This window comes from Peromyscus leucopus, chromosome 16_21 (genome assembly GCF_004664715.2).
Source record: "Peromyscus leucopus breed LL Stock chromosome 16_21, UCI_PerLeu_2.1, whole genome shotgun sequence".
NCBI lineage: Eukaryota > Metazoa > Chordata > Mammalia > Rodentia > Cricetidae > Peromyscus > Peromyscus leucopus.
This window is the reverse complement of record NC_051084.1, coordinates 61,205,362-61,229,401: the sequence shown is the minus strand read 5'-3', so window position 1 is coordinate 61,229,401 and position 24,040 is coordinate 61,205,362. Positions and strand designations below refer to the sequence as shown.

The following is a 24,040-nucleotide window of genomic DNA, read 5'->3' as shown; positions in this document are numbered from 1 at the left end:
TATGAGCCTAATGTATAACACCTAAGCAAGAATTACTGGAAATGAATGTCTTAAAAGTATCTTTGTGGGTGCTGGAGAGATGCTTCAGTGTCAGAGCACTGGCTGCTCTTCCATGGACCTGAGTTGCATTCCCAGCATCCACATTACAGTGTAGAACCATCCAAACTCCAGTCCAGGGGCATCTGATGACATCTCACCAATGTGGGTACCAAGGATGCAGGAGGTATACAGAAATACCTGCAGACAAAATGCCCATCATGTGAAATGAACTGAAGAAAGACGTCTGTGGAAAATGCCACTGACCTGTTTTCTTCAGCAGCTCACCGTGTTCACATCTGTTTCTGCTCCTATGGAAGCACCTGCCAGTAGATTGAAGGTTTTATGTGGATTATTAAAGATGGCTTCATCTCAAGTTCCACAGATTAAGTACATCTGTAAAGAACATTTTCCAAATTCAATTTATATTTATAAGATTCTGGAATTTAGACATGGGCCTATCTTTTGAGGGAGACACATTATAAACTTAACTTACTCTATAGTGTAATGGACAAAATATGACAATTGCTGAATGAGAATGATGGGTAATTTGTGGTTGGGTATACTGTTTCACTTTCTGTTAGAAATTATTGTAAACATTCTAAATTAATTGAATGAGTTGGTATGATGGTCACATTTTATGCCCATTTATAGGGACTTGACACACACAAAAGCCCATGAGAGAAGCACATTAAACACATAATGTGAAAATAACCTGAGGCACCATTATTGAGAAAAGGCATTAGTAGCTGAAGGTAGAAGAGTCGAACACAAACCACATCCAAAGGCCTATTGGTGAGAAGATCCCGGACACCCATGTCAATGTGAATTTCAAAGAAAACATCTCTTTTTAGCATAAGCACGTTCCCACAATATTTGGGACATCCTCATATTAATAATCACTATTATCTGAAACTCAGCTGTTTGCTTTGTACCTTACCTGGTAGCCCATTCAACAGAAATACTACCTAGTGCCAATAGCTAGCTCTTTACAGCATCTCCCAGCTTAGCTAAACAGAGATTTCCTGCTTGTTTTAGCCCTTGCCTGCCACTCATGGAACCTCACAGGGAGTTTCTTGTGAAAGTCCATCCTCACTGAGACACAGAGAGTTAAATCCGTCTGAATTCTGTTCTTCAGGTTTTCCACTGGCAGCACTGAAGAGGAAACGCATTAACCAAACTGTTTAGCAACTCAGGCATGACTTTGCTTTTTCCTTCTAATCTCTCATAGAACCTTCTAACCTTTGGGCAGTGTGGGAGCAGCTTTTCTCTTATTGGATTGTCTGCCCTTGACTGGGAGGGGCTTATTCAAATGAACAAATAGCTTGTGAAACAGAAACTCTTACATGTTGTGGAGCTCTTTAGAGGAAACAGCTTTTTAAGGCGGTAAGTACTAAATCAAATCAATTTTCCTAACACACGCACACAGACACACACACTCCTTTGGTACCTAGAAAATACTTCAGCACAAGAAAACACAGTTTTATTCTCACATTATTCAGACTTGGCATGCTTCAGGACAGTCTAAGAATTGTTGATTCCATTTCTGCTGGAAACATTGTTATAGAGGGGTTAAATGAAGGATTTAGAAAATTGAGGCATGAATTTAATGGTAAGAGGTAAATTAACTTCCTAAGGAGGAAAGAGAGGTGGTAGCCGCCCAGAAAACCTGGCCTTGTGTCCAGGGAAGAGAAGCATGGTACTTACTGTAAGAATTACAGCTCTGAGGGGAAAGGCTTCCACTAGGGAAGTGTTAGGATTCTGAAGGGAAAAGCTTCTAAATGGAGATGGTGCAGCTTTGATGGGGAAAGGTGTCCCCCACTGCAGCTCTGAGTGGGGAAGGTTCTGCCATGGAGGTGTTACATACAGCTCAGATGGGAAAGGCGTCCTGGCAGTCAGGAGCCAAGGAATACCACAAAGTCACTCAACACAACAAACCTCACACAAGAGATTTATTGGCACAAGAGGGTGAGAAGCAGCAGAAAAGGGAGCAGGACACAGGGTTATATAGGGTTTGATGGAGGAAGAGTTTCCAGGGTGGAGATTTCCAGGGTGGGGATTAGTGAGATTTCAAGTCCTGAGCTTGGAGCAAACCCAGGGATTGGTGGGTTTTTGTGCTCAGGGATGGGTGAGTTTTTATGCTCAGGGATGGGTGGGTTTTTATGCTCAGGGATGGGTGGGTTTTTGTGCTTAGGGATGAGTGGGTTTTCATACTCAGGAATTGGTGGGTTTTTGTGTTCAGGGATGCTGTGGGTTTTTGTGTTCAGGGATGGGTGGAGTTTTGTGTTCAGGGATGGGTGGTTTTTGTGTTCAGGGATGGGTGTTTTTTTGTGCTTAGGGATGGGTGGGTTTTTATGCTCAGGGATGGGTGGGTTTTTGTGTTCAGGGATGGGTGGAATTTTGTGTTCAGGGATGGGTGGTTTTTTGTGCTCAGGGATGGATGGGTTTTTGTGTTCAGGGATGGTAGGTTTGGGTAAGTTTTTTCACCATGAAATGGACTTGGATCTTTTACCCTACACTTATGCTAGAGTTGCTTTCTTTATAGAAGAAACCAAAGTGTGATTGTCAATTGTGATATGGAGGCAAGACATAAGGACAAGGAGAATTAAAGAGATGAGGAAGAAAAATAAACTCCTCACCTCTGGTGGCTGAGATTTTGATTATGATCATGAATTATGTTTGGAGTCCAAACATATGTATTGATTATTTGCCCCTTTTCACTTGTATTCCATCTTATCAGTCTACAAACCAATGCAATATGCCTCATAAACTACATACAACCCATTTATTGTGGGAAACTCTTTGGATAAGAGTAAACATGTTGCCTAACTTTTTAATTGTTTAGACAGTTATAACTACAATTTTAACACAGCTATGTGTGGATAGCTAATGTTAAGACAGCTCTCGCTCTCTTTCTCTTTCTTCTCTCTCTCTCTCTCTCTCTCTTTCTTTCTCTCTCTCTCTCTTTTTTCATCCAGATACTTGCAATCAAGTATATAATTGTACTTTGACCATATGTATCCCTGCTACCCTCTCTTGCCCCCTCTTCTGCTTGTCTGCTTCCTTGCTCCAAATAGTCCTCCTCCACCCTCTACACTCCCCTTCCTCTCTCTACTCCCCCTTCTTTCCTCTCCCTTCTTCCTTCTCCCTCTCCCTCCCTCTCTCTAATTAAAGCTATATTAAAACCATTTTTAGGCAGTGATTTTTCAGTCTATTTTAATTTCATTCTTTCATTATATGTACACGGTGTCTTGGCCATATCCAATTCCTATTCCCTCTCTCCCTCCCTCCTTCCATGTCCATCTGCTTCCCCTCTCAGACACATCACCCCTCCCAACTTTCTGCCATCCTCTTGCTTTGCTACCCACTGAGGCCAGTTAGTTTTGCCCAAATGCACAAGGATGTGGAATCATCCACTGGATCATGATCAGCCTACCAGTGAAGTGGCTCTCCTGCCTCAGCAGCTGTCAGCCCCCAATAGCTCTTCAAGCAGGGGTGGAGCACTGGGAAGCCCTTCTCTCTCACACTGGAGTTTTTAACTGGATTGATTATGTGCAGGTAACTATGGTGGCAATGGGTTCAGGTAGGCAACAGCCATGTCATGGAGGAGGACAGCACCTCACAGCACCCCTCCCCATTCTCCAGCTTGTAGGCTCTTTCTACCTGCTCTTCTACTGGACCTGTACACATACAAGGTCCCTGAGCTTCGAGTGGAAGGCAGGCCTTTTCTTCATGAACTCCAACACTGCTTTCTGCTAACAACCCTGAAATTCTTCTCTGGGGCATGAGTCCAAGTATCCCAGCTTCCAGTGAGCAGAGTCTCTGAGTAAAACTCCAGCTGCTACAGCTGGCAGCCTTGAGCCACATCCTCCACTGCCAGCAACAATGTCCTAAAGCTATGTAGGCTGGGAAAATCCAGACTGAGACTTACTGCTGCAGAAACAAGTCATTTTCCATGTCAGGACTGGTAGAATGTCGTCTAGTCTTGGCAGTAATGAAGCAGATCACCAGTGACATCCTCTCTGTAGGGTTCAGGCATCTCATGGCACAGCAGAGGAATGGCAGGGCAGACAAGAGTTCCCCAACCTCAGCACCACTGTCAGTTGTGTGACCTTTCCTGGGGAGACCTGAATAAGTATCTCCTCACCCCAGATAGGGCACCACTGAAAAGCGAAGGCAACTATTTCATCCACATCCAACTTTGGGAACTAAGGGCTTTACCGAGGTTAATTACAGGAGCACATCGATTCAAAGGCACAGGTAATGACTCAAAAGCTGCCTCCTAGAGCTTCCTGCTTGGGTTGTAGGAAGGTCCGGTGGACAATCCTTTCCCAGCAATTGTTCACTACTTTTATCACCCTGGGGAGGGGGCTTGTGAATATTGTAGCTTTTATGATCTTCCTGAGCCTCTTAGGTTTCCTTAGCTTCCTTAGAATCATAAGCTTAGTTCCTTCATAAGACTATTATTTTTGAGTCAGAGGAAATAGCTACACAACACTGCCCATTTTGGCTGGCTTACCCTTCCTGTGAAGGACTTCCCTCTCTGTTTTAGTATGCTGAGAGGGATTCATGACCTCTACAACCCAAGAGTGTACAGTATTTCATATGTGTATCCCCTACCCTCAGCCTGTGACGATCCAATGAGTCCCCAGCCTCGGCACTGGGGAAGAAGCCTAAGCTCTGGCTGAGGATCAGTTAAGGAGCTGACTTTTCAAGGGCTCACACTTGAGAAGTATGAATGGGAAGGACAAACACTGGAGCATTTGGCAGTTAGCTGGAATGCACAGATTGTTAGAATGTGGAAGTCAACAATGCCACGAAACAAATGTTACCACTGGCGGGGGGGGGGAAGGGGCTGAAAGTCCAGGTGTCAAACTAACCAGGTCTAACAATTCACAGGAAATAAATCTGTGGAAAAGGATATTGAATAGATGATATAGAGGAGCAGGCTGGCAAGATGCTGCACAGTAGTGTTTTTGTGAGATGTGGTCCTGATTTGAAGGGAGGAAGGCAGACATCTCAGACTTCTAAAATCTGCTCTTTCTGGCAAGTAGCACCCCAACCCCAGTGTGAAAGGGATAGCATCCCCATTGTCTTAGATGACTTGCCTTTTCCTATGGTTCTCACTTGCTTATCCATCTTAATCAGGATTACAGGTGGAGGTCCCTAGAGAGAGATGATGTGAAGTTACTATTGAGCACATGCTGCTCTGCCAGCTTTGCAGGAGGCATATGAATTCCTGTAAAACCTTACAGGGAAAGGACCAAATCAGACAATGATCATTCCTTGATGCATTGCAATTGCTCCAGATGGGATGGCTGATGTTCCAACACATGCTTGTCTCCTAGGAACTAGGGCAATGGTGAACGTGCTTTACTATGTTTCTATTATGAAGGTTATATGCATGGATTCTCTACTGCTTTTTGGCCCCTGAAAGTAGGCAGGTGTAACTGTCTCTAGAGTCAGAAGAGAAACTGAGACCCAGATTTAGTAATCTATTGAGTCCATGTGTCTCTAAATGGAAGGATTTATATGTAAGACTTTCTTCTACCTCTTAAGGATGTACCACTCTTAGCCAGATGTTATGAATCATCAGAGATGTAACTCCCCTTATTTACTACTGGAATCACTATAGATTTGTTCTTCTTTTTTTTTTAAGAGGAATTCCTTTTTTTTAAACATATTTTCTTCTTCCTATTATTTTTGCTTCCTTGTATTTTGTTTTGTTGTTGTTATTTTTAGACAAAACAAATTATACATATATATATATACATATATATTTCCACCTAGCTTCAAACTTTATCCTCCTGCCTCAGCATCCCACATACTAGGATTATAGTCATGTATCACCACACACAGAAGCCAGTTTTCTTAATGGAACAAATAAAGCTATATTGTCCTCATCACACTGAATTCCTTAAGTTTTCAAAGTAAAGCACTGAAAACCTTTATGAAATTTTCTTTCCCTGGAGTTCCAGAAAAGCTATTCATAGAAGGGCATTCATGAATAGAGGCCCTCTCATCCCCTCTTCAACCTTGTCTAGGCTGAAGGACTCTGGGAAATGGGCAGTAGTTCCTCAGGAGAGCAGCATGGAGCTCAGGGAGGGCTCCAGGATGGAGTGGAGAAGCCCTGACTTGTACCAGGAGAAAGTCAGTAATCAAATGCTATGAGAGTGGGAGTGTAGTGTTTCTCACTGAACTTGATGAAACCCTCTGTAAGTCAAGCACTATGAGCTGTTCCCATGGTGGTTGTAGACAGGGCAGTTACTCCTGGGAACTGACTGTGACTTGGGAACATGTTGAGACCCCATCAAGTCATTGAGTCTCTCTCACTGTCATTCTGTGGACTCTGTGAGGCTGTGTGATACTCTTTGTCCTGGCTGTGAACCGACCTTTGGAAGGCTCTTGTTTGGAAACTGGAGAACGTTAGAGTGAGGAGCATATGATGAAATACTGTGGAAATCGATCCTCTTATCAGTGATAATAGGATTAGTGAACAGATTTGAATCACTTGGCTCTGTGTCCCCAACAATCAAATACCTGAAGCTAAGTGAACTTTACTCTCCCTTTCATTCTGCTGAATTATCCTCCTAATAAGAACATGCAATACTCACGTTCTAAATAGTAAGAAGGACGGAGTGGTCGCATTTCCAGCAGATTTTATAATGTAAAGGTTGGAGCTTAGGAGCTCTACATCTTAAATGATGCAATTTAAAGTAGTTTGCTATTTTAAATCCAAGTGCACATAATTTAAAAAATACATCTGTTGGTAAAGACAAGGAGATTGTTTCAAACTGCACAACATCAAAACTTTCCAAAAGGAAATGTAATGTTTTATAACAGTCTTTGGGTCTGTGGGAGAAGGGAGTTTCCCCAAGTCCAGCACTGGAGCCTCAGGTCTCAGTGACTCCTGGGTATTTAGTTTACTGTCATGACCTCACTGGCTCCATCTATCCCAGGACCCACTGCTATTTTATTTTCTGGTTCTTTGCTGTGTTCTACCTCCAAGCAGCCTGAGATGGGGAGCATCAAATTTCCTTAATGTACTCAGCAGGATCTCTTATTCATTCACAATGACCGAATGAGCATACACATGTGCATATGTCCACACATACAAGGTACACACTGAACTGAAAACACATCCATGTCCTTAACCCTTTTTGCACTGTGACACTTCCTATCCTTTTCTATTTCATTAAAAAAAGTGGATTCCATAACCCAACTAGAGATTCCACCATATTTTGAAACTAATACAACCTAGACCTTGGTTTTGAATAGAAGACTCAATACTGGAAAGGTGCTTCATCTTGGGCAGGCTCCTCTGAAAACCTTTGTCTCTACAGCCGTACACTGGAAAGAAATTTTATAAGTCTCATTAGGTGATTTCTTAATTAGGATAAAATGAAGATGAACCGATGAGGGTACCCAGTGTGGCAGATGTGGAAAACCCTTAGCTGGTCATCAGGTCCAAAGGAAACTCCATTTTTCCAAACCACAAAGGAGAGGTGTCCCTTTCCATGTGATGGGTGGCCAGCATGGCGAGAGAAGCCACCTGGCCCAACTTCAACTTTTGTAGAAACAGAGTATGCTCCAAGAGTGAGCTGAGCAAGGAGGCAGGAGTCATTGGCCCCAGGAACCAACAGAGACAGAGCAAGCAACTCTGAGACCACACTTACCGGGAAGGAGCAGGCACGGGGAAGAAGCAGCTAGAGTTTGAATGTGGTGGTTAGCCAAAGCCAGAAGGAACAAATGATCCACCGCTTAGGAGAGTTCTGATCAGCTGCCTGGATGGCTTAGGAGAGGCCCAGCCTCTTGGAAAGGGGTATTTTTTGCAATTCCTGGTTTTTTCATCACGAGATGAACTGGTGGTATGACTGCCTCATGGCATGGTTAACGGGGCGGTCTTTGTTTTAGATATGAGAGAGAGAACAGCAAGAGACATTGGAAAGAGTTCAGAGCAGAGAGAAGGTAGTCGCTTGAATATGGCCACCACACTAGACCTGGTCAGGAGAGAAGCAGGAGGTGAGCAGAGAGAGGTGGGGTGGGGTTGGGGGGAGAAGGAGGGAGGTGGAGCTCAGGAGAGCTGGGCTGAGGGAAGAGAGACAAAGTGCAGACAAAAGAGGGAGCATAGTCAAAATAGCAGAGTTATAAGGAGCGTGAGTATCTGGGGGTCGGGAAGCCCAGGAGCTGGAGAAGTTTAGGGTAGGGGAGGAGGTGAGAAGGGCTAGGATGCTAGCCTGGACTTTGAAATGTGCAACAGGTTCTTGTGATACCTAGGGAGCCTGGAGACCAGCATGTCCTTTGGTATGCCCTTAGGCGCCTCAGAGAGTGTTCTGCCAGGGACGTGGCTCCTTTTGGTACAGGGGAACCTGCTTCAGGTTTCACAGGAATGCTGGCTTTGGCTAACCACCAGGATTTAGGGAAACAGAGTTTCCTTTGGACCTGACACTTGGGTGTATGTTCTGTAAAATGAACTCAGCAAAACATCTTTTCCTTGATTTCACATAGAAATGCAGACGCAAAGATAGAAAATCACATCCCAAAGAGGCAAGGAATTGGCATTCTATGTGGTGGGCAGAATGTGACTGTTTTAGAGGGCAGCTGAGTTATTCTCAGTACTCTCCCCCCATTTGGTACAACAGAAACTTTGAAGCCTGACCTCTGCTTTTGATCAAACAGAGCCTAACAGCCCAAGGGCTGAACAGTGCCTGCTGCCCTGGTCATGCTGCTGGCCATGTCCTCTGGGTTTGAGACACGCAGTCATGAGCCTTCATACACGAGGATACAGATCCTTCTTGCTTTATTCATCTCTGTGATTATTCATGTCTACCACTGGTTTGGTGTGGTTGTGAACAATGCCTCAAAGTTTCCCGATAGCCAGTTTCCTTAACAGAAAAATGGAGACATACATAGCCAGTTCATGCGGTCATGTGACTGTCACAGGCAATTCATCCAGAGATCTGGGCTGGGATACAGAGCTTGTCAAGCATAGGCAAAGCCCTGGGTTAGATCTTCATGGAGAGGGGGAGGAGGAGGCAGCTGAGAGGAGGGGAAGGGAAGAGAGAAAAAGAGAGTGGGGTGTAGTAGGTAGGACCATTAGAGGTCTACAGTATACTGTGGTTTGCTGGTACTCTGTTTTCCCATTACGTCACACACATTTTTATCCTCCACTCTGACCGAAGAACCAGTTTGTTTGTTTTTTTTTTTAAGTCACTTTTTAACCAATGGAGACACTAAACTGGTTTGTGCAATCAGAGGATGGTTCCTTTACACCACATTCAGCTATTTTACGTGGGATCTGTAAATCAGAGGAACATATTCCTGGAATGTCTCCCAACCTGCCGTAAGGAAGCCAGCCACTTCTTCAGTGTAGGGCTCCTGTCCAAACACCCTCACAGGACGGACTTTTAACAGCTGGTGTGTCTCATTCCTGTTTAGAAAAACCAAGCGATTGCTGCCATGGCTGGGAAGCCCATCCTTCACTACTTCGATGGCCGGGGCAGGATGGAGCCTGTCCGGTGGCTCTTGGCTGCAGCTGGAGTGGAGGTATGTTTTGACTTGAGTCATTTTAAGTTGAACGTGAAATTGAGTTTACCAAACATTTTTCTCACAGGAGCCGTCAAAGTGTCTTACTGAATGACCTACAATAAAAACTGCCAACTATTAAGTGACCCACAGATTTATCCTAATAAATTATTGTTTTCATTATCAATCATTGACATTAAAAGAAGGGCTGGAAAAATTGTTAGGGGTTAAGAACACTTTCTACACTTTCAGAGGACCTGAGTTCAAGTTACACATCACACGTATACACAGACACACACAGAGAGAGAATAAAATAAATCTTCAAAAACACTAAGACAAGTGTAAGTAATTTATCAAAACTTGTATACTTTATTTCAATTTACACCATCAGTAAAAATGTAAATGGAAAACTTAGGCCATTTAGAGAAAAAATAGAAACATAAACGTTGCCTATGGTGTTGCAAAGTTACTTTAATGTTCTTGGTGTGCTTATGCATTGGAGTTGTTTTTAGCACAGACTCTGTGTTTTGTTTTTGATTATTTGTGTATGTGGATCTGTGTGTGGAGATGCATATGTTATGTGGGTGGGGTGATATTTTATTTGTGCACTCCAATAAAACTTATCTGGGTATCAGAGGAAAAGGCCAGCCACTAAATTAAACCTAGAGGTCAGACAGTGGCAGGACACACCTTTAATCCTAGCATTCAGGAGGCAGAGATCCATTCAGATCTCTGTGAGTTCAAGGCCTCTGTGAGTTCAAGGCCACACTGGGAACAGAGCCAGGCATGGTGGCACACTAGTTAACAACACTAGTTAACCATAAAGGTTTGGAGGTCTGTACAGACAGACAGGAAGTGATAGAGCTGAGCAGAAAGAGGAAGTGAGAGGGCAGGGCACAGAAAGGTATATAGGCGTGAGTATACAGGAAGTAGCTTTCTTTGGAGGCTGAGGAGTTGGTAAGGTGAGGTTGATTGTGGCTTGTTCTATTCCTCTGATCTCTCAGTCTTTACCCCAATATCTGGCTCCATGGTTTTTTTTTTTTTTTTTTTTTTTTTTTTTTGTTAATAAGACTGTTTAGCAATTCATCTTACATGTGGGCACATGTGTGGAGGCTGGAGGATTGCCTCAAGTGTGCAAGTGTGATTTCTCTAGGATCAGTCACTTTTTTTTTTTTTTTTTGTAGATAGGCTCTTCACTGGCCTGGTGTGCACCACACAGGCAAGGTTGATTGGCCAGGGAGCCTCAGGTTTGCACCTGGCTCTACTTCTTCAGCTCTGGGATTACAAGGATGTACCACCACATTCAGCTATTTTACGTGGGATCTGTAATCCAACTCAGGTCACCATTTACACACAGCAAGCATTTTTCCAAATAAACTATTTTTCCCAGCCCAGTCCAGTTCCTATGCTCAAGAGAAACAATTTGAACTATTTAAGGATGAAACAGAGGCAGAGGAGATGAGGCCAAGACAGTGGGGAAGGGAGATGAAGGAGAACCAAGTACAATCATTCACACACATACATACTCATGCACATATGTGTATGTGTGAAAATGTAATTAAAGCAACCACTTCATCTCTTAGCTTAAAAACAATTAAAAGATTAATAAGTAAATCAAAGACACAAATAACCATCTTCATCCCCGCAAAAGAGATTTTTAAAAAGTCATATACTCTTTTAGTTGTATCATTTGGCAGTTCAGTTGTTAGTTAAACATTCTACAGTTGGAGGAAAATAAGGGGTATAATATAAAATGTACCTAGGCCAAATGGCATACCATAATGCTTTTAAGCCACAAATTTGTACAGAATGTTACTGAACTAATGCTGTAGGAATTAGAACACTATGATAATTACTTATAAATGTAAACATAGAAAAAATAATTGTGTAAAGCGCTCACCCTGCATAGTGCTTAGAATGGAAATTATGAGTCAAGGACTGAGGAGTGAGTGAAGGGAAGCCAAAGGCATCACTGTTTAAGACTGTGTGGGTCTGAAATGCCCTCCAAAGGTCCGAGAACTCCCATCCCCAACCTGTGGCTGTGTTGGGCAGCCGTGGGACCTGTAAGAAGTGGGGCCTGGTTGGAGGAAGTTAGGATCTAGGGTGTCTGCTCTTAAGAAGCATACTTGGACTCCAGCCGCTTTCTCTCTCTTTGCTTACAGCAGCCATATGAACAGTTGGCTCCAGCAGGTGCTTCTTGCCTGAATGTTCTAGCCAGGTCCAAAAACAATGAAGGCCACTGAGCCAGGACCGAAACCTCTGAAAGCCTGAGCTGAGATAAACTTTCCTTCTCTTATGTTGCTTATCTCAGGTATTTGCTACAGTAGCAGAGGCTGACTGACTTCCAACAGCAGTAGATTGTTCATAAATGCTTTACATTCAGGAAACACTAGGTTATGAAAAAAAAATCCCCAATAATAAATTAACCTTAACTTAATGTAAACATGCAACTTCACAAATTTCATTTTTTAAACATTTTTTTTTGTTTTTTGTCATTAACAATAAGAAAGAGCACATGTTGCGTAACCAAATAAAATATCTCTAAATTTTGTCTATTTTTAAGGTTTTCCATTTTTTTTGGTAAGTGTTATTTAAACATAAGATATAACACACACATTGGCCTCAGCCTGATGGTGATCTGATGGCTAATGTCATTATCCTCTTCTTCCTCCATATCTTGCCACAATGGAAAGTCCTGGGACAGTGACCTGCATGAATTGTTGTCTCCTATGAGGATGATGCCTCCTTCTGGAGCAGCTGTTGAGGCATCTGCCCAAGGCTCATATGAAGGGATGTCACTCTCTCATGAGTTTTCTTGACATCCCTGAAAGCAGATAATGGAGCGTGATTTTACTCTCCACAAATGAAAGATTGAGGTCCATGTTTTCAACTTCAAAGGACTGTTCCTGTGAATCTTCCTAATGTCCCACAGCAGTTCTGCTCCTCCAGCCTCTCTTTAATCTACGCAGTCACTGTGCAGTAATAAGTCTGAAATTCTGTTATAACCCATGGGACCGCCTTTGCACTAACAGTTTGCTGTCGACTCAGACATTGTTATAGAGGGTGTGAGTGAACATGAAATTTGAGATTTCCTTCAAGTGATTGCAAAAGAAGAGGTGTAGATGAAAGCCAGTTGCCTTTATTTGATGATTGCTGAAAGTGAGTGAGGGGTACAAAGAAGAACACCACGATTTTCTGTTGACTTGTATACATATCCAACATGGTAACAATGAAAGGACTGAAGCATACACTCTAAGGACACACATGTAATTACATGAAAATACATGCTCCAGAGGAGGGGTGGGCAGGAGACACAGTACAAACCTTCTGTTACCCATGAAACACGTTCATTCATGTTATCATGAGCAGTCCGGTTGTTTGGCAGATCCTGGGGATACAGGGCCGTAACAGACAGACACCGTGCTGGCTTTGGGGCATTGCATTGTCAACATAAAAGCCATAGTTCTCATCTTAAAGGGGAATAGAGACAGTTTATTCTGGAGCTATTTAGAGTGACCATGGCCCCAGGGAACACAATTTAGGTTACCTCGAATTCCATGTTCCAACATGAAAGCAGGTCCACAGGGTTTTTATAGTTTTACAGAACAACAACAACAACAAAAAAGTCATAAGTCAAGGCAAGTTTAAAATTCATCGGTGGGTACACCAGAGAGGCAGGGACAAGGAGAAGAGGAGAGCTATTCTATAGGCCTAAGAGAGTCTCTGACGACATTCTTAGCTCTCAGGTTGGAGGAAGCTAGTGTCCCACTGAGTCCTGCTGAGTCAATAGCTTCTAAGAGGTTTCTACTTATTATCACAAGATGTTAGTTCTAAGTTAACAATCTCTAAAAGGTTTTTACTTATTATCGTGAGATGTTAGTTCAGATAAATAGGGAGGCATGGAATGGCTGCTCCACAAGGCTAAAACTAGCCCAAGATAAAGTAACTAGTATTTGAACCTGTAAAATTCCAATCTCTCCACAATACTGAAATTCCAGTTGGTCCACAAAACCTCTGCAGACTCTTTCCAGGAGTTTTTCACTTACAGCCAGACACAACTTCATTTCAGGAATTCTCTATTTCAGTATATATCTATGTATACTTGATTTAAATATGTATATATACATTTACACACACACACACATATGTATAGGGGACATGGAATCCAGTTTTATGCATGGTTAAAAGGAATTTTTGCAACTGTCTAAGCAGGAATCCAGTATGGATCTCTGTGATTCAGTTGAACACTGCTTTCTAGAGTTGTCACAAGGAAAAAAAATTCTCAGTCTAGGCCAGAGGAAGCCCATAACTGAGCGACAGGTTTTCTGAAAAGGAAGTCATGGAAACTGCCAAGAGATCTTGTTCCTGGGAGGCAGTGGTCAGAAAGGGAGGTTACAATATGAGGTCCCATCTTCCAGCTGGGCTTCCATGGCCTCCTCAGCTTCATAGCAAAATGTTTACCAAAGCCTCGGATTAGTCCCCTTTTACAACCACTCTGTGAATATATGGATTGTATGGCCTAATCCTGTTTCCATTTAATGAAGAAACAAGAAAAAAATTGTAGAATCACCATAGACTGTTTTCTTTACATAAATGAGTGGTCAGTTTTCTCAAGCAACCAGATTGTGTGTGAAGAGTTCAGAGCTTTTGGGCAGAGTGAGTTCATGCAGGAAGAGCATGTGGCAGTGATACAGCTTCCTCTCCTGCCTCTCAGCATGACTGAGGAGCCTGATGAGAACAAGTAGCCTGGATCCACTGGCTCAGGCCTACTGTGTACAAAGGGTGATCATTATAGCCCCATTCATCAGGAGCCTCAGCATCAGCATCACACTCCAGTCCCATCCCACCTTGCCCACCTTGCTGGGGTGACCACCCTCCATCCTTTATGTTTTTCCTGGGGTGGGTGTTTGGCAAATTGTTATCACCCCACCTTATTGTCCCTGGGTATGATACCACGTGATCATATAGATCCACAAGAAACTGATCCATGGAGCATGCTAAATAACCCTTATGTCCCGACTTTTTTTACAACGAGGAAGTCCAGGAAACTCGCAGTCACTGAAAACAACACCACTATATCATGTAACGACACTTGATTTCTGTGGGGCAAGTGAGGTGCTGGGTGTTTGGAAAACATTCCACTATTATTTTAAAGAAGTATACACTTCCTCTAACTTTACAAATAAGCAAATGAAGTCTTTCCCGTGATAAGTGATTGGTTATAACATCTCACAGCTAGCATGAGACATGGCCACACGCATGTCAACAAGAGGCACATGCCTTGATGACTCTTTGCTTGAGCTTTTGCCCAGACTCTGCCTGAAAAACAACTTGCATGTTATGTAAAAACCAACTTTCTTATTTCTATTAAATATACATGGCTCCCGTAGTTGTAGCAGATAGAAAGTTCTGCTTCCAGCTGACATTACAAACACAATATCTTATTTTGGGAAAAAAGAAAATAAATTTAAATTATTGGTTATGGATCTAGGATGAAATACATTTTCATCAATATGAGACTATATTTAAAAACCAAAAGGATGTTGTCAAAAACCACATGTGAACCAGAATTCTTACAAAGAAGCTAAGTCTGCAAAGGCTGATTAAAATTGTGGAGAGTTTGGCATGCCACAGACCCAGAGGCTAATTCCTATTTGTCTTGGGCAATCTTTAGCCCCATAAAGAGCCATTCTGTGCCCACCTCTGTGTCAGACTAAACAGCCCATAAATACCTAAAAACTCCTTGAAATGTATAAACTTAATAGAAGCTGTTTCCCACCAATGGAAGGGCTGATAATATTATCAAATAGCATCAGAGGCCTATGGTTGAGATTCCACCAATTGACTCTTATCTACTTCTGTAATGTTTCCAACACTGTATTTGAAAAATGGCTTGGCTTGTGACCTCTTTGCTTTATTACCATAAAAATGTCATGAAAGTGATTCCATGTTGGAACAATTGAACTTGGTATAATCTAAATCTATGTATTTAGGCCAACGGCCACTCAAACTGAAATCCAAAATAAACTATCTCTTATCTCCTCTGAGTTGAGAGATGTGTTTTGTGTACACACACCCACTGTTTAAGGTCTTATTGATGTTTTATGTTTACTGAACACTTAATATACAACTGGTGATTTTCACTTGCATGTATTAGTAATTTAGTCCTGAGATCAACCCAAAACAGACAGTGTAAGGAAATGCATTCTACGGATTAGGATACCAAGACACAGGAACACTTAGCGACCTGGCCAAGGTAAAGAACTTAGTACACTCTAAAGGTCATACCCAACTCACAAAGCCATCTCAGAACCCAAGGGTTTTAGCGACAAGAATATAGTGTAAAGGCATTAATTACTTCTTAAATCGGGAATTCTATATAATTGTGTGCCCATTCTTTTACTGGCAAGAATAAAGTGGTGTGGGAAAATGGATCTGCATCATCCACAGCAGGGCTCCTGAGGAGAGAAGAGCTGTGACTGGCAAATGCTAGGCCCTGGCCTGTGCCATATTCCATGCTGGAGACACACGATGTTCCTTCTGATCTCATTGGAATATTATAAATGACAGCCAGAAGCAATGGTCAGTCAGCATTCTCCTTTCACTGGCCATCCTGCAGCTCAGGACTTAATCAGCAACATAGGAACAGTCCTGGAACAGATGTCATCAAGTACAAGATGGAGAAGTGATGTGCTGTGACCACAGCTCCTTTCTTAAAAGATCTGCCATAAATTTCCACAAGCCATGATTAACACATCTATGTACCAACTAAAAACAAAACAAAAAAGTCCTTCTTCTCTCATATTATCTGCAGACAGGAATCATCAAAGTAAAAAGCCTGGAGTGCAATGAAATTGATTAATAAAGACTTGTTTATTCTTTCTGTATTCTAGTTTGAAGAAAAATTTCTGAAAACTCGGGATGACTTGGCAAGGTTAAAAAAAGGTAAGAACAAAGATCTAAATGCTACCGAGAGGGTTTCTAGTGGAAGCTTTAAAATTAGACATTACCTAGGTAAGTGTAGTATTCATTGATGAAAGGATGGTAGATTGTAAGTCATGGGTCTCTGTGAGCAGATCTGGTGAAGAGCTCAGTTAAAAGGGCTGAAACTCTCTCTGTGTTTGCTGAAACCACCCCCAAAGTCCCCTGAATGTCCTGTCTCTGCTTCCCATGCTTGCTGCAGTTAGCTTGGGTTCCCACACAACCTGCCATCCACATACAATTCACTGGATGCCAGCAGCAAATGTGTCAGCCACTTACCTTGAGTTCTATCAGGTTTTATAAACTAATTCCCTAGTGATGCTGCATTATAGGATTAACAAGAAGATTGTGTTGATTGTGTGGAATACTATGAGGGAGGATGAGAGAGAAAAGGGGGAGGGTCCACACCTATGGGTGAGGGTCTCTGGGCCTACCCAGCACATACTGACCCTTGCTGTTAATGAAAAACACACAGGAAACCCACACAGAAGCAGGTTTGTGATCTTGCCTTGATGTCATGAACAGAGACTTTGAGACCCTCTCTTTGTTTTCTAATGGTACCAGCTGAGTGCTGGCTTGTATCTCCCTCACTTTCTTCCTAAAACATACATGAACATATAATAAACACTCCATCACATAATGTGCAACAAATACAGAATTAGTATTATGGTTATGAAATAAGTTATCAATAAAATAATAGAGTAAATTTAGAAGACACAAAAGATGCAGAAAACAAAATAAATTTAATGCTATTTCATCACAAAGTTACCATGTAATTAGTAGTTTTTAAAATTTCAGTCAATTCATCAAATACTTTTTGCTTTGAATATGGCTGACCATATATATATATGATGAGAGAGTGTGTGTGTGTGTGTGTGTGTGTGTGTGTGTGTGTGTGTGTGTGTGAGAGAGAGAGAGAGAGAGAGAGAGAGAGAGAGAGAGAGAGAGAGAGAGAGAATATAAGCCCATAGACATCATTTTATTTGCTTCAACAAGCCCATTATTCTCCTTTTCATTTGCTTCATCCAATAGATGGGAGTTTGATGTTTGAGCAAGTGCCCATGGTGGAGATTGACGGAATGAAGCTGGTGCAGACCAAGGCCATTCTCAACTACATCGCCTCCAAATACAATCTCTATGGGAAGGACATGAAGGAGAGAGCCATGTATGGTATAGTTTCTCTCATTATGAGAAAGGTTTAGGCCCTATCTTGAGTGGACAGAACCATGTAGAGTAGGAGATGCTGGAGCCCAGTTTCCCTTTGTTTGGTTTTCAGAAGCAGCATTTAGCCAATAGCTTTAGAAAAAGGAAAAGAGGTGGACAGCTTTGACTGTCAGTAAAGAGAGGGCTCCAAAGATCTGATCTTCCAGTTCTGACAACTGCAGCCATGACCCTAGGTTACCATGTAAATCTGCATACAGTCAGGCTGATTGTGGCTCATAGACTCTGGTAGAGAGACACCAGGGTTGCATAAAGCTTTTTGTGGGAACTAGAGGCTGTTTGGGGGTGTCAAGACTGATCATGAGGTATCTCTCCTAATAGAACCACCCCATTCAAATAAATCTTCTGTGGAACAGTGGGGTTTTTTCAAAAAGTTAAACATCAAGTCACCAATAACCCAGCAGTTCCATTACCACATGATACAGGAGAGAAATAAAAATACATCCTCGGGAATAATTGTACAGGAATGTTCATAGATGTGTTATTTATAGTGTTCAAAAAATAAAAATTAACCAAATGCTAACAGAAGAATGGACAAAGAGAGGAACATTGGTTGCTAGCTAGCCCCTTTAGGTCATTCAAAAGAGAATGTTACTACTGGAGGAGGTGGTGTTTGCTTTTAATTCTAGCACTCTGTGATGAAGGCAGGATGAATCTCTGTGAGTTCAAGATCAGCCTGTCAACATAGCAAATATGCAGACCAACCAGAGCTATAGAGAGATTGTGTGTGTGTGTGTGTGTGTGTTCGAAAAGATTGCTAATCTGCAAGTAAAAATCAGATTATTATTTTATTATTACTAGCTCCACCCATCTGAGGTGAACTATTTGACCACTGCCTTTTACATTTTTCAACTATAAAATCTGAGGCAGAGGGCCTTGGCAGAATGCTTGTCTGTTTTTCAGCATTGACATGTATGTGGAAGGTGTGGCAGATCTGGAGGTAATGGTTCTCTATTACCCCCATATGCCTCCTGGGGAGAAGGATGCAGCCCTTACCACAATCAAGGACAAAGCAAGGAACCGTTACTTCCCTGCCTATGAGAAGGTGAGTGCACGCTGTTTGACCTTTAGAGCGCTCAGAGGGCCTAGTAGTCCTCAGGGGGCATCTGAGCAGCTAACATTGCTACAACAAAAATGCCAAGCACGGTGTGGGTTAAACCTCAGACACTTATTTCTCACTGTGCTGGATGCTATGAAGTATAAAATCAAGACATTGCACATTGGTTTCTAGCCAGACTTACTCCTTAGTTCACAGATGCCTGCCTTCTGTCTGTGTCTCCAGTGGCAGGTAGGGAATAGGAGCTGTCTGGAGGCCTCTTGTGGGGAGCAGGAGTCATTCAGAGCCCTTAACTTGTAGGATGGAATCCCCTCTCACGCATTCTACTTACTAAGAGTGTCAACCTGTGAGCGGGGGTTCTTACCATCTTGATTTGGGGGAGACACAGATACTCAGTCACAACAGAGCCAAGAGGAAAAGGGCCTAGGTGTTCTTGGAATATAGCATATACCAACGGAAGCAGTCAACTCAAGTGTGAAGGATGTCTTCACACAGGTGAAGCCACTTCCCATTAAGAGACTACAGAGTACAGTGAGGCAACACCCTCAGTGTCAGAGCTTCACCCCTTTAGTGGGGGATGGGGTCAGGAAGAAATAGTGTGGCTGGAGCTGGGAGTTTGGCACATGTATGAAAAGCAGTGAAGGACAGATGACAAAATGATGGGCAGACATCTGCTTCTTGACTTTATCATGAGTCAGGGCATAGAACAAGATGTGGGGCTCCATACACACTCGAAAAGGCAGCAGAGGGGAAATTTGATTTGAGAGCCTCAGAAAAAGTCAAGAGGCCCCAGTGTGATGGCTGTTGTTGTCAAGATCTAACTAACATCTTGAACCTCTCAGGTGTTGAAGAGCCATGGACAAGATTATCTGGTTGGCAACAGGCTGAGCAGGGCTGATATTGCCCTAGTTGAACTCCTCTACCATGTGGAAGAGATGGACCCCACCATTATGGCCAACTTCCCTCTGCTGAAGGTGCTCTATTTCATATCTTACCCCTGTGGTTCCAATAATTGACCCAACTTCTAGTTTCTTCCTGCTTTCATTGCTAACCCTTGCACCCAGCTATACATACAAAGTAAGATGATTTTAGACCCTAGGTCTGAGACATGCTATCTCAAGAAGGCATTTTTGTCTTGTACAGTGTAAAGAGTACAAGGCCTTGCTTACTGGCCCCTATACCCTGTTTCACCTTAGATTTGGTGCTGATTTCAATGAGATTCTCTTTATCACTGCTGTAGCCTTGTCCTTCCACACTGAACCTATCTGGAAAGGTCTTTTCAAGCTTCTTCTCCATTATTAACCATTGTATTTCTCTCTACAGTGGCCTCCTTCACATATTTTCCCAATCCAATAACTCCCACTGTGGTGTGTGTGTGTGTGTGTGTGTGTGTGTGTGTGTGCGTGTGTGTGTGTGTGTGTGTGTGTGTGTGTGTGTGTGTGATGTGAGCATATGTTTATCTCTGTGTATGTGTGTGTGATGTATGCATGTGTTCATATGGGTGTGTGTGTGTGTGTGTGTGTGTGTGTGTGTGTGTGTGTGATGAATACATGTTTCATATGGGTGTGTACAAATGTGCTTATGCATATGGAAGCCAGAGGTATACATAAGATGACTTCCTGGATCACTCTCCAGCTTATCTTTGAATGGAGTCATCACTGAGCCTGGAACTCATCTATTCAGCTAGGCTGGCTGACCAATGAATTTCAGGGCTATCTTCTCCACCCTCTGCACCACAGCGCTGGGGCAAAGGTACATACTGTTGTACTTGCCGTTATGTGGGTTTTGGGGATCCTAACTCACACCCTCATGCTTGCATAGCCGGCACTTTGTCCATGAGGCATTCCTCAACCCTCCTGATCATATGACTTGTCTTGGTTTTGTGTGGTGCTAGTGATTAACCCTCACATACACCAGGCAGTGCTGTACCACTGGGCTATACTGCCAGCCCCAGCAATTCCCACTTGTCTTTCCCAGTGTGAAGGTTGGTTATGACCGGACCTGGGTTTCCTGTTCTATTTTTCTATCACTATTTCTGACTCTGTTGTCCCAGATCTTCATTTTATCTGTTTGGGTGTGTCTACGAATCAACATCTGAGAAACAAACTGTTCATCTTTAAATTCTAGAGAAATGATGAGTCTGCAGGACTGAAGTCCAAAGAAGAAGATGGGAACAACTTGAACAGAATGAATCTTTAAGATATACCGGGGAAAAGCTCCATTTTTTTCCCCTCTCAACTTCATTCTCTCTTGGTTTCTGTCTCCAGCCTCCACCCTGCTGCTGATGGAGGGGATCGGTTGGTTTTCTGCCTGGCAGGGCTGCAGGGCTGCACAAGCACTAACTGTTTCTTCAGCTGCTCTCTGAGGCTCTGATTTGTTTGTTGCAGGCACTGAGAACCAGAGTCAGCAACCTTCCCACTGTGAAGAAGTTTCTCCAGCCTGGCAGCCAGAGGAAGCCTTTTGATGACGAGAAATGTGTAGAATCAACAAAGAAGATTTTCAGTTAAGTCAGGCAGATATGGATGAACAGCAGCCACAAGGCCAACCTTCTAAAGCTTTGCAACAGTGAAGTGTTTTGATTAAATGTTGATCCTGCTTAGTGTGAGGCTTACAAGTTTTCTAAGGTTTGTGCATTAATTTAAGTAGTCATGACCTATGTGGATTTGTGGGATGCTATTTGGTTGTAGTCAATATTGAAATCATCATCACTTCCTGGGATATTCCCTTGAATTTCAATAAAACAGAACAAGCTTCTTAGACTCTGGAGTGTTCAAATATTGTCATGAAATAGCTGTTGTGGCCTTGTCAAACAGAGATAAGCAGAAACCTTCATGTCAAGCTCTGGCTCTTGCAGACATCATCTTTCCTGATGGATCGTGCCCTTTCTCACCAAGTACACACATGCATGAGCACATGCACACTGTGAAGAACTGTTTCCTTCAACCAATTAACCTTTTTCTTATTCAAGCACTCAACTAGTATATTTATGTTAAATATAGAGTATTCATTCCTCCTGTGGCTTCATGAATGATGAATAGGACAAATACAATCATTTACCCAGCCCAAGAAGCTCTGAATTTATTGATATAAAATTAATAAATATCTTAGGCCTTCCTAATATAAAATTGGACGTTCTGTGTATCCCATTCCTAAGGCTTCTACGACAATGTACCACAAACTCTGTGCCTGAAAATACTATAAACCTCTCCTCCCATAGTCCTGGGGGAGGTGTCTGAAATCTAAGTCTGAGATGCACCAGGTTCCCTCTGAAGGCTTTGAGGAAGGACCCTTCTCAGAGCCCTTTCTTGTGCTTCTTGGTGGCCAGTCATGTTGAGATCATACTGAACTGGGGCTGCCCATAATCTGAGGATTGTTGTCCTATAAAAAGAGGGACATCACACACACACACACACACACACACACACACACACACACACACACACACACTGACACATTACCATAAAGATAGAGAACTGGGTATTATATCAACAAACCAAGGAATTTCAGCATGACTGGCCATGTCCTCTAGGACAGAATTTAAAATCCTAAAATCTTACGTTGGGGAACAGTTAATTCTGGGTACACAGCTAATAGGGATCTTTTTCCTGAAATCTGAATGTCAGAAGTAGTGTAGTTCCTTTTCTTATGATATGATAAAAACACTTGAGAAAATGAATTTATAGAACCAAGGGTTTCCTTTGGCTTACACTTTGACAGTACAGTCCATAGCCACTTCCCAGTCGAGAAGACATCCACTTGTAATCAATAGTAAATCATTAGGCATTATAATGGAGCCCTGAGCCAAAATTACCTTTTGCCAGTGACATTTTGTGAATTATGGAATAGTTAAAGCACCTCCACTGGTAAGAAAATGTTCATGAAACCTTGCCCTCAATTACCCAAGATGCAATAGAAGTAAGAGAGAGCTCAGGCGATGAATTAGCCTCCAGCTGGTTGTGGAGCCATAGGCCATGGCTATTTCTTTCCCCATGTCCCCCAAAGTGAGGAATAGAGATGAGACATGATGTAGTGCTTCAGCTTGTTAAATTTGACATTGATTGCTGGTTTTTAATATTTTTATTAATTCTTTTGAGAATTCCATGTATTTTAATATTAACATACTCCTTCCCCAACTCCTCCTAGATCCACCTCCACTTCCCTACCACCCCAAACTTTGTTCTCTCTCTCTCTCTCTCTCTCTCTCTCTCTCTCTCTCTCTCTCTCTCTCTCTCTCTCTCTCTCTCTCTCCCAAAGAGTCCAACTTGTGTGGCTAAAATACTCTACCAGGGTTATATCCTTAAAGAAAACTGACCTTCCCTCTCCCTGCACCAATCAAATGCTAATAGCTCCCCAGGTAGGGGTGGGACTTTGTGTCCATCTCCCCATCTCCACCCTGGGATTTTGTCTGGCTTGAGTTTGCACAGGACTTGTGCATGCTGTAAGGATCGAGGCGAGTTCCTATGTGCCCTGCTGTGTCTAGAAAACACTGTGCCTAGTCATCTACAACTTCCTGCTCTTACAGTCTCTCCACCCCTTCTTCCTCGATGATCCCTGAGCCTTGAAGGGAGGGTTATGACAGACATACCATTTAGTGTTTAGCACACCTCACACATTCTCTGGATGTTGACCAGTTGTAAGTCTGTGTTAATTACTGACTACTGTAAGAAGAGGTTTCTCTGATGAAGACTGAAAAATGCACTGATCTATGGGCATAGCAATAAGGTATTAGGAGTCATCTTCATACTACATTGCATTTAGCAGACTAATGGCAATAGGCTTTCCCTTGGTCCTGTGACCTATATAGCCACAGGATATTTGACATACCTTTAGCCATCACAGTAAGAGGCTGGGGCAGGAGGATGTCTAGGAGTTCAAGGCCAATCTCACTACATAGTGAGTTTCAAGTTAGCCAGCTACAGAATGAGAACTTGTCTACAAAACAAACAAACACTAAAAAACTAAGGAGAAAAAGAGAGGAGGGAGGGAGGGAGAGGGGGTGATAATGATGACGATATCACAGAAAAGGAGGCAACACTGAAAGAATCCTCACATTTGCATGATGAACTAACCCAGTAGATTTCATCTGTGCCCTAGAAGTGGCATCAAGGGGCATAACATGTAGGAAGGAGCTGAGTTCAAAAACCATTTGATGACTGAATGAGAGATGAAGAAGTAATAATAGGGGCGGGAGAAATGGCTCAGTAATCAAGAACACAGACC

The 24,040-nt window shown here is 42.6% G+C and overlaps 1 protein-coding gene across 1 annotated transcript; it reads left to right on the top strand.

Moving 5' to 3' along the window:
* Positions 1 to 1,319: 1,319 nt before the first annotated feature.
* On the top strand, positions 1,320 to 21,579 carry LOC114692339 (glutathione S-transferase alpha-5). The gene is made up of 7 exons (XM_028868066.2): positions 1,320 to 1,422; positions 9,475 to 9,582; positions 16,455 to 16,506; positions 17,575 to 17,707; positions 18,667 to 18,808; positions 19,663 to 19,794; positions 21,208 to 21,579. The coding sequence occupies exons 2-7, from the start codon at positions 9,496 to 9,498 to the stop codon at positions 21,325 to 21,327; spliced, it is 666 nt and encodes a 221-aa protein (XP_028723899.1). The 5' UTR covers positions 1,320 to 1,422; positions 9,475 to 9,495; the 3' UTR covers positions 21,328 to 21,579.
* The last annotated feature ends 2,461 nt before the right edge of the window (positions 21,580 to 24,040 follow it).

Coding starts and splice junctions, on each gene's coding strand:
- LOC114692339 (XM_028868066.2), top strand. CDS start 9,496: ATGGCTGGGAAGCCCATCCTTCACTACTTCGATGGCCGGGGCAGGATG. Junction 16,507..17,574: donor CTTGGCAAGGTTAAAAAAAG/GTAAGAACAAAG, acceptor TTCATCCAATAG/ATGGGAGTTTGATGTTTGAG. Junction 19,795..21,207: donor CCAACTTCCCTCTGCTGAAG/GTGCTCTATTTC, acceptor TGTTTGTTGCAG/GCACTGAGAACCAGAGTCAG.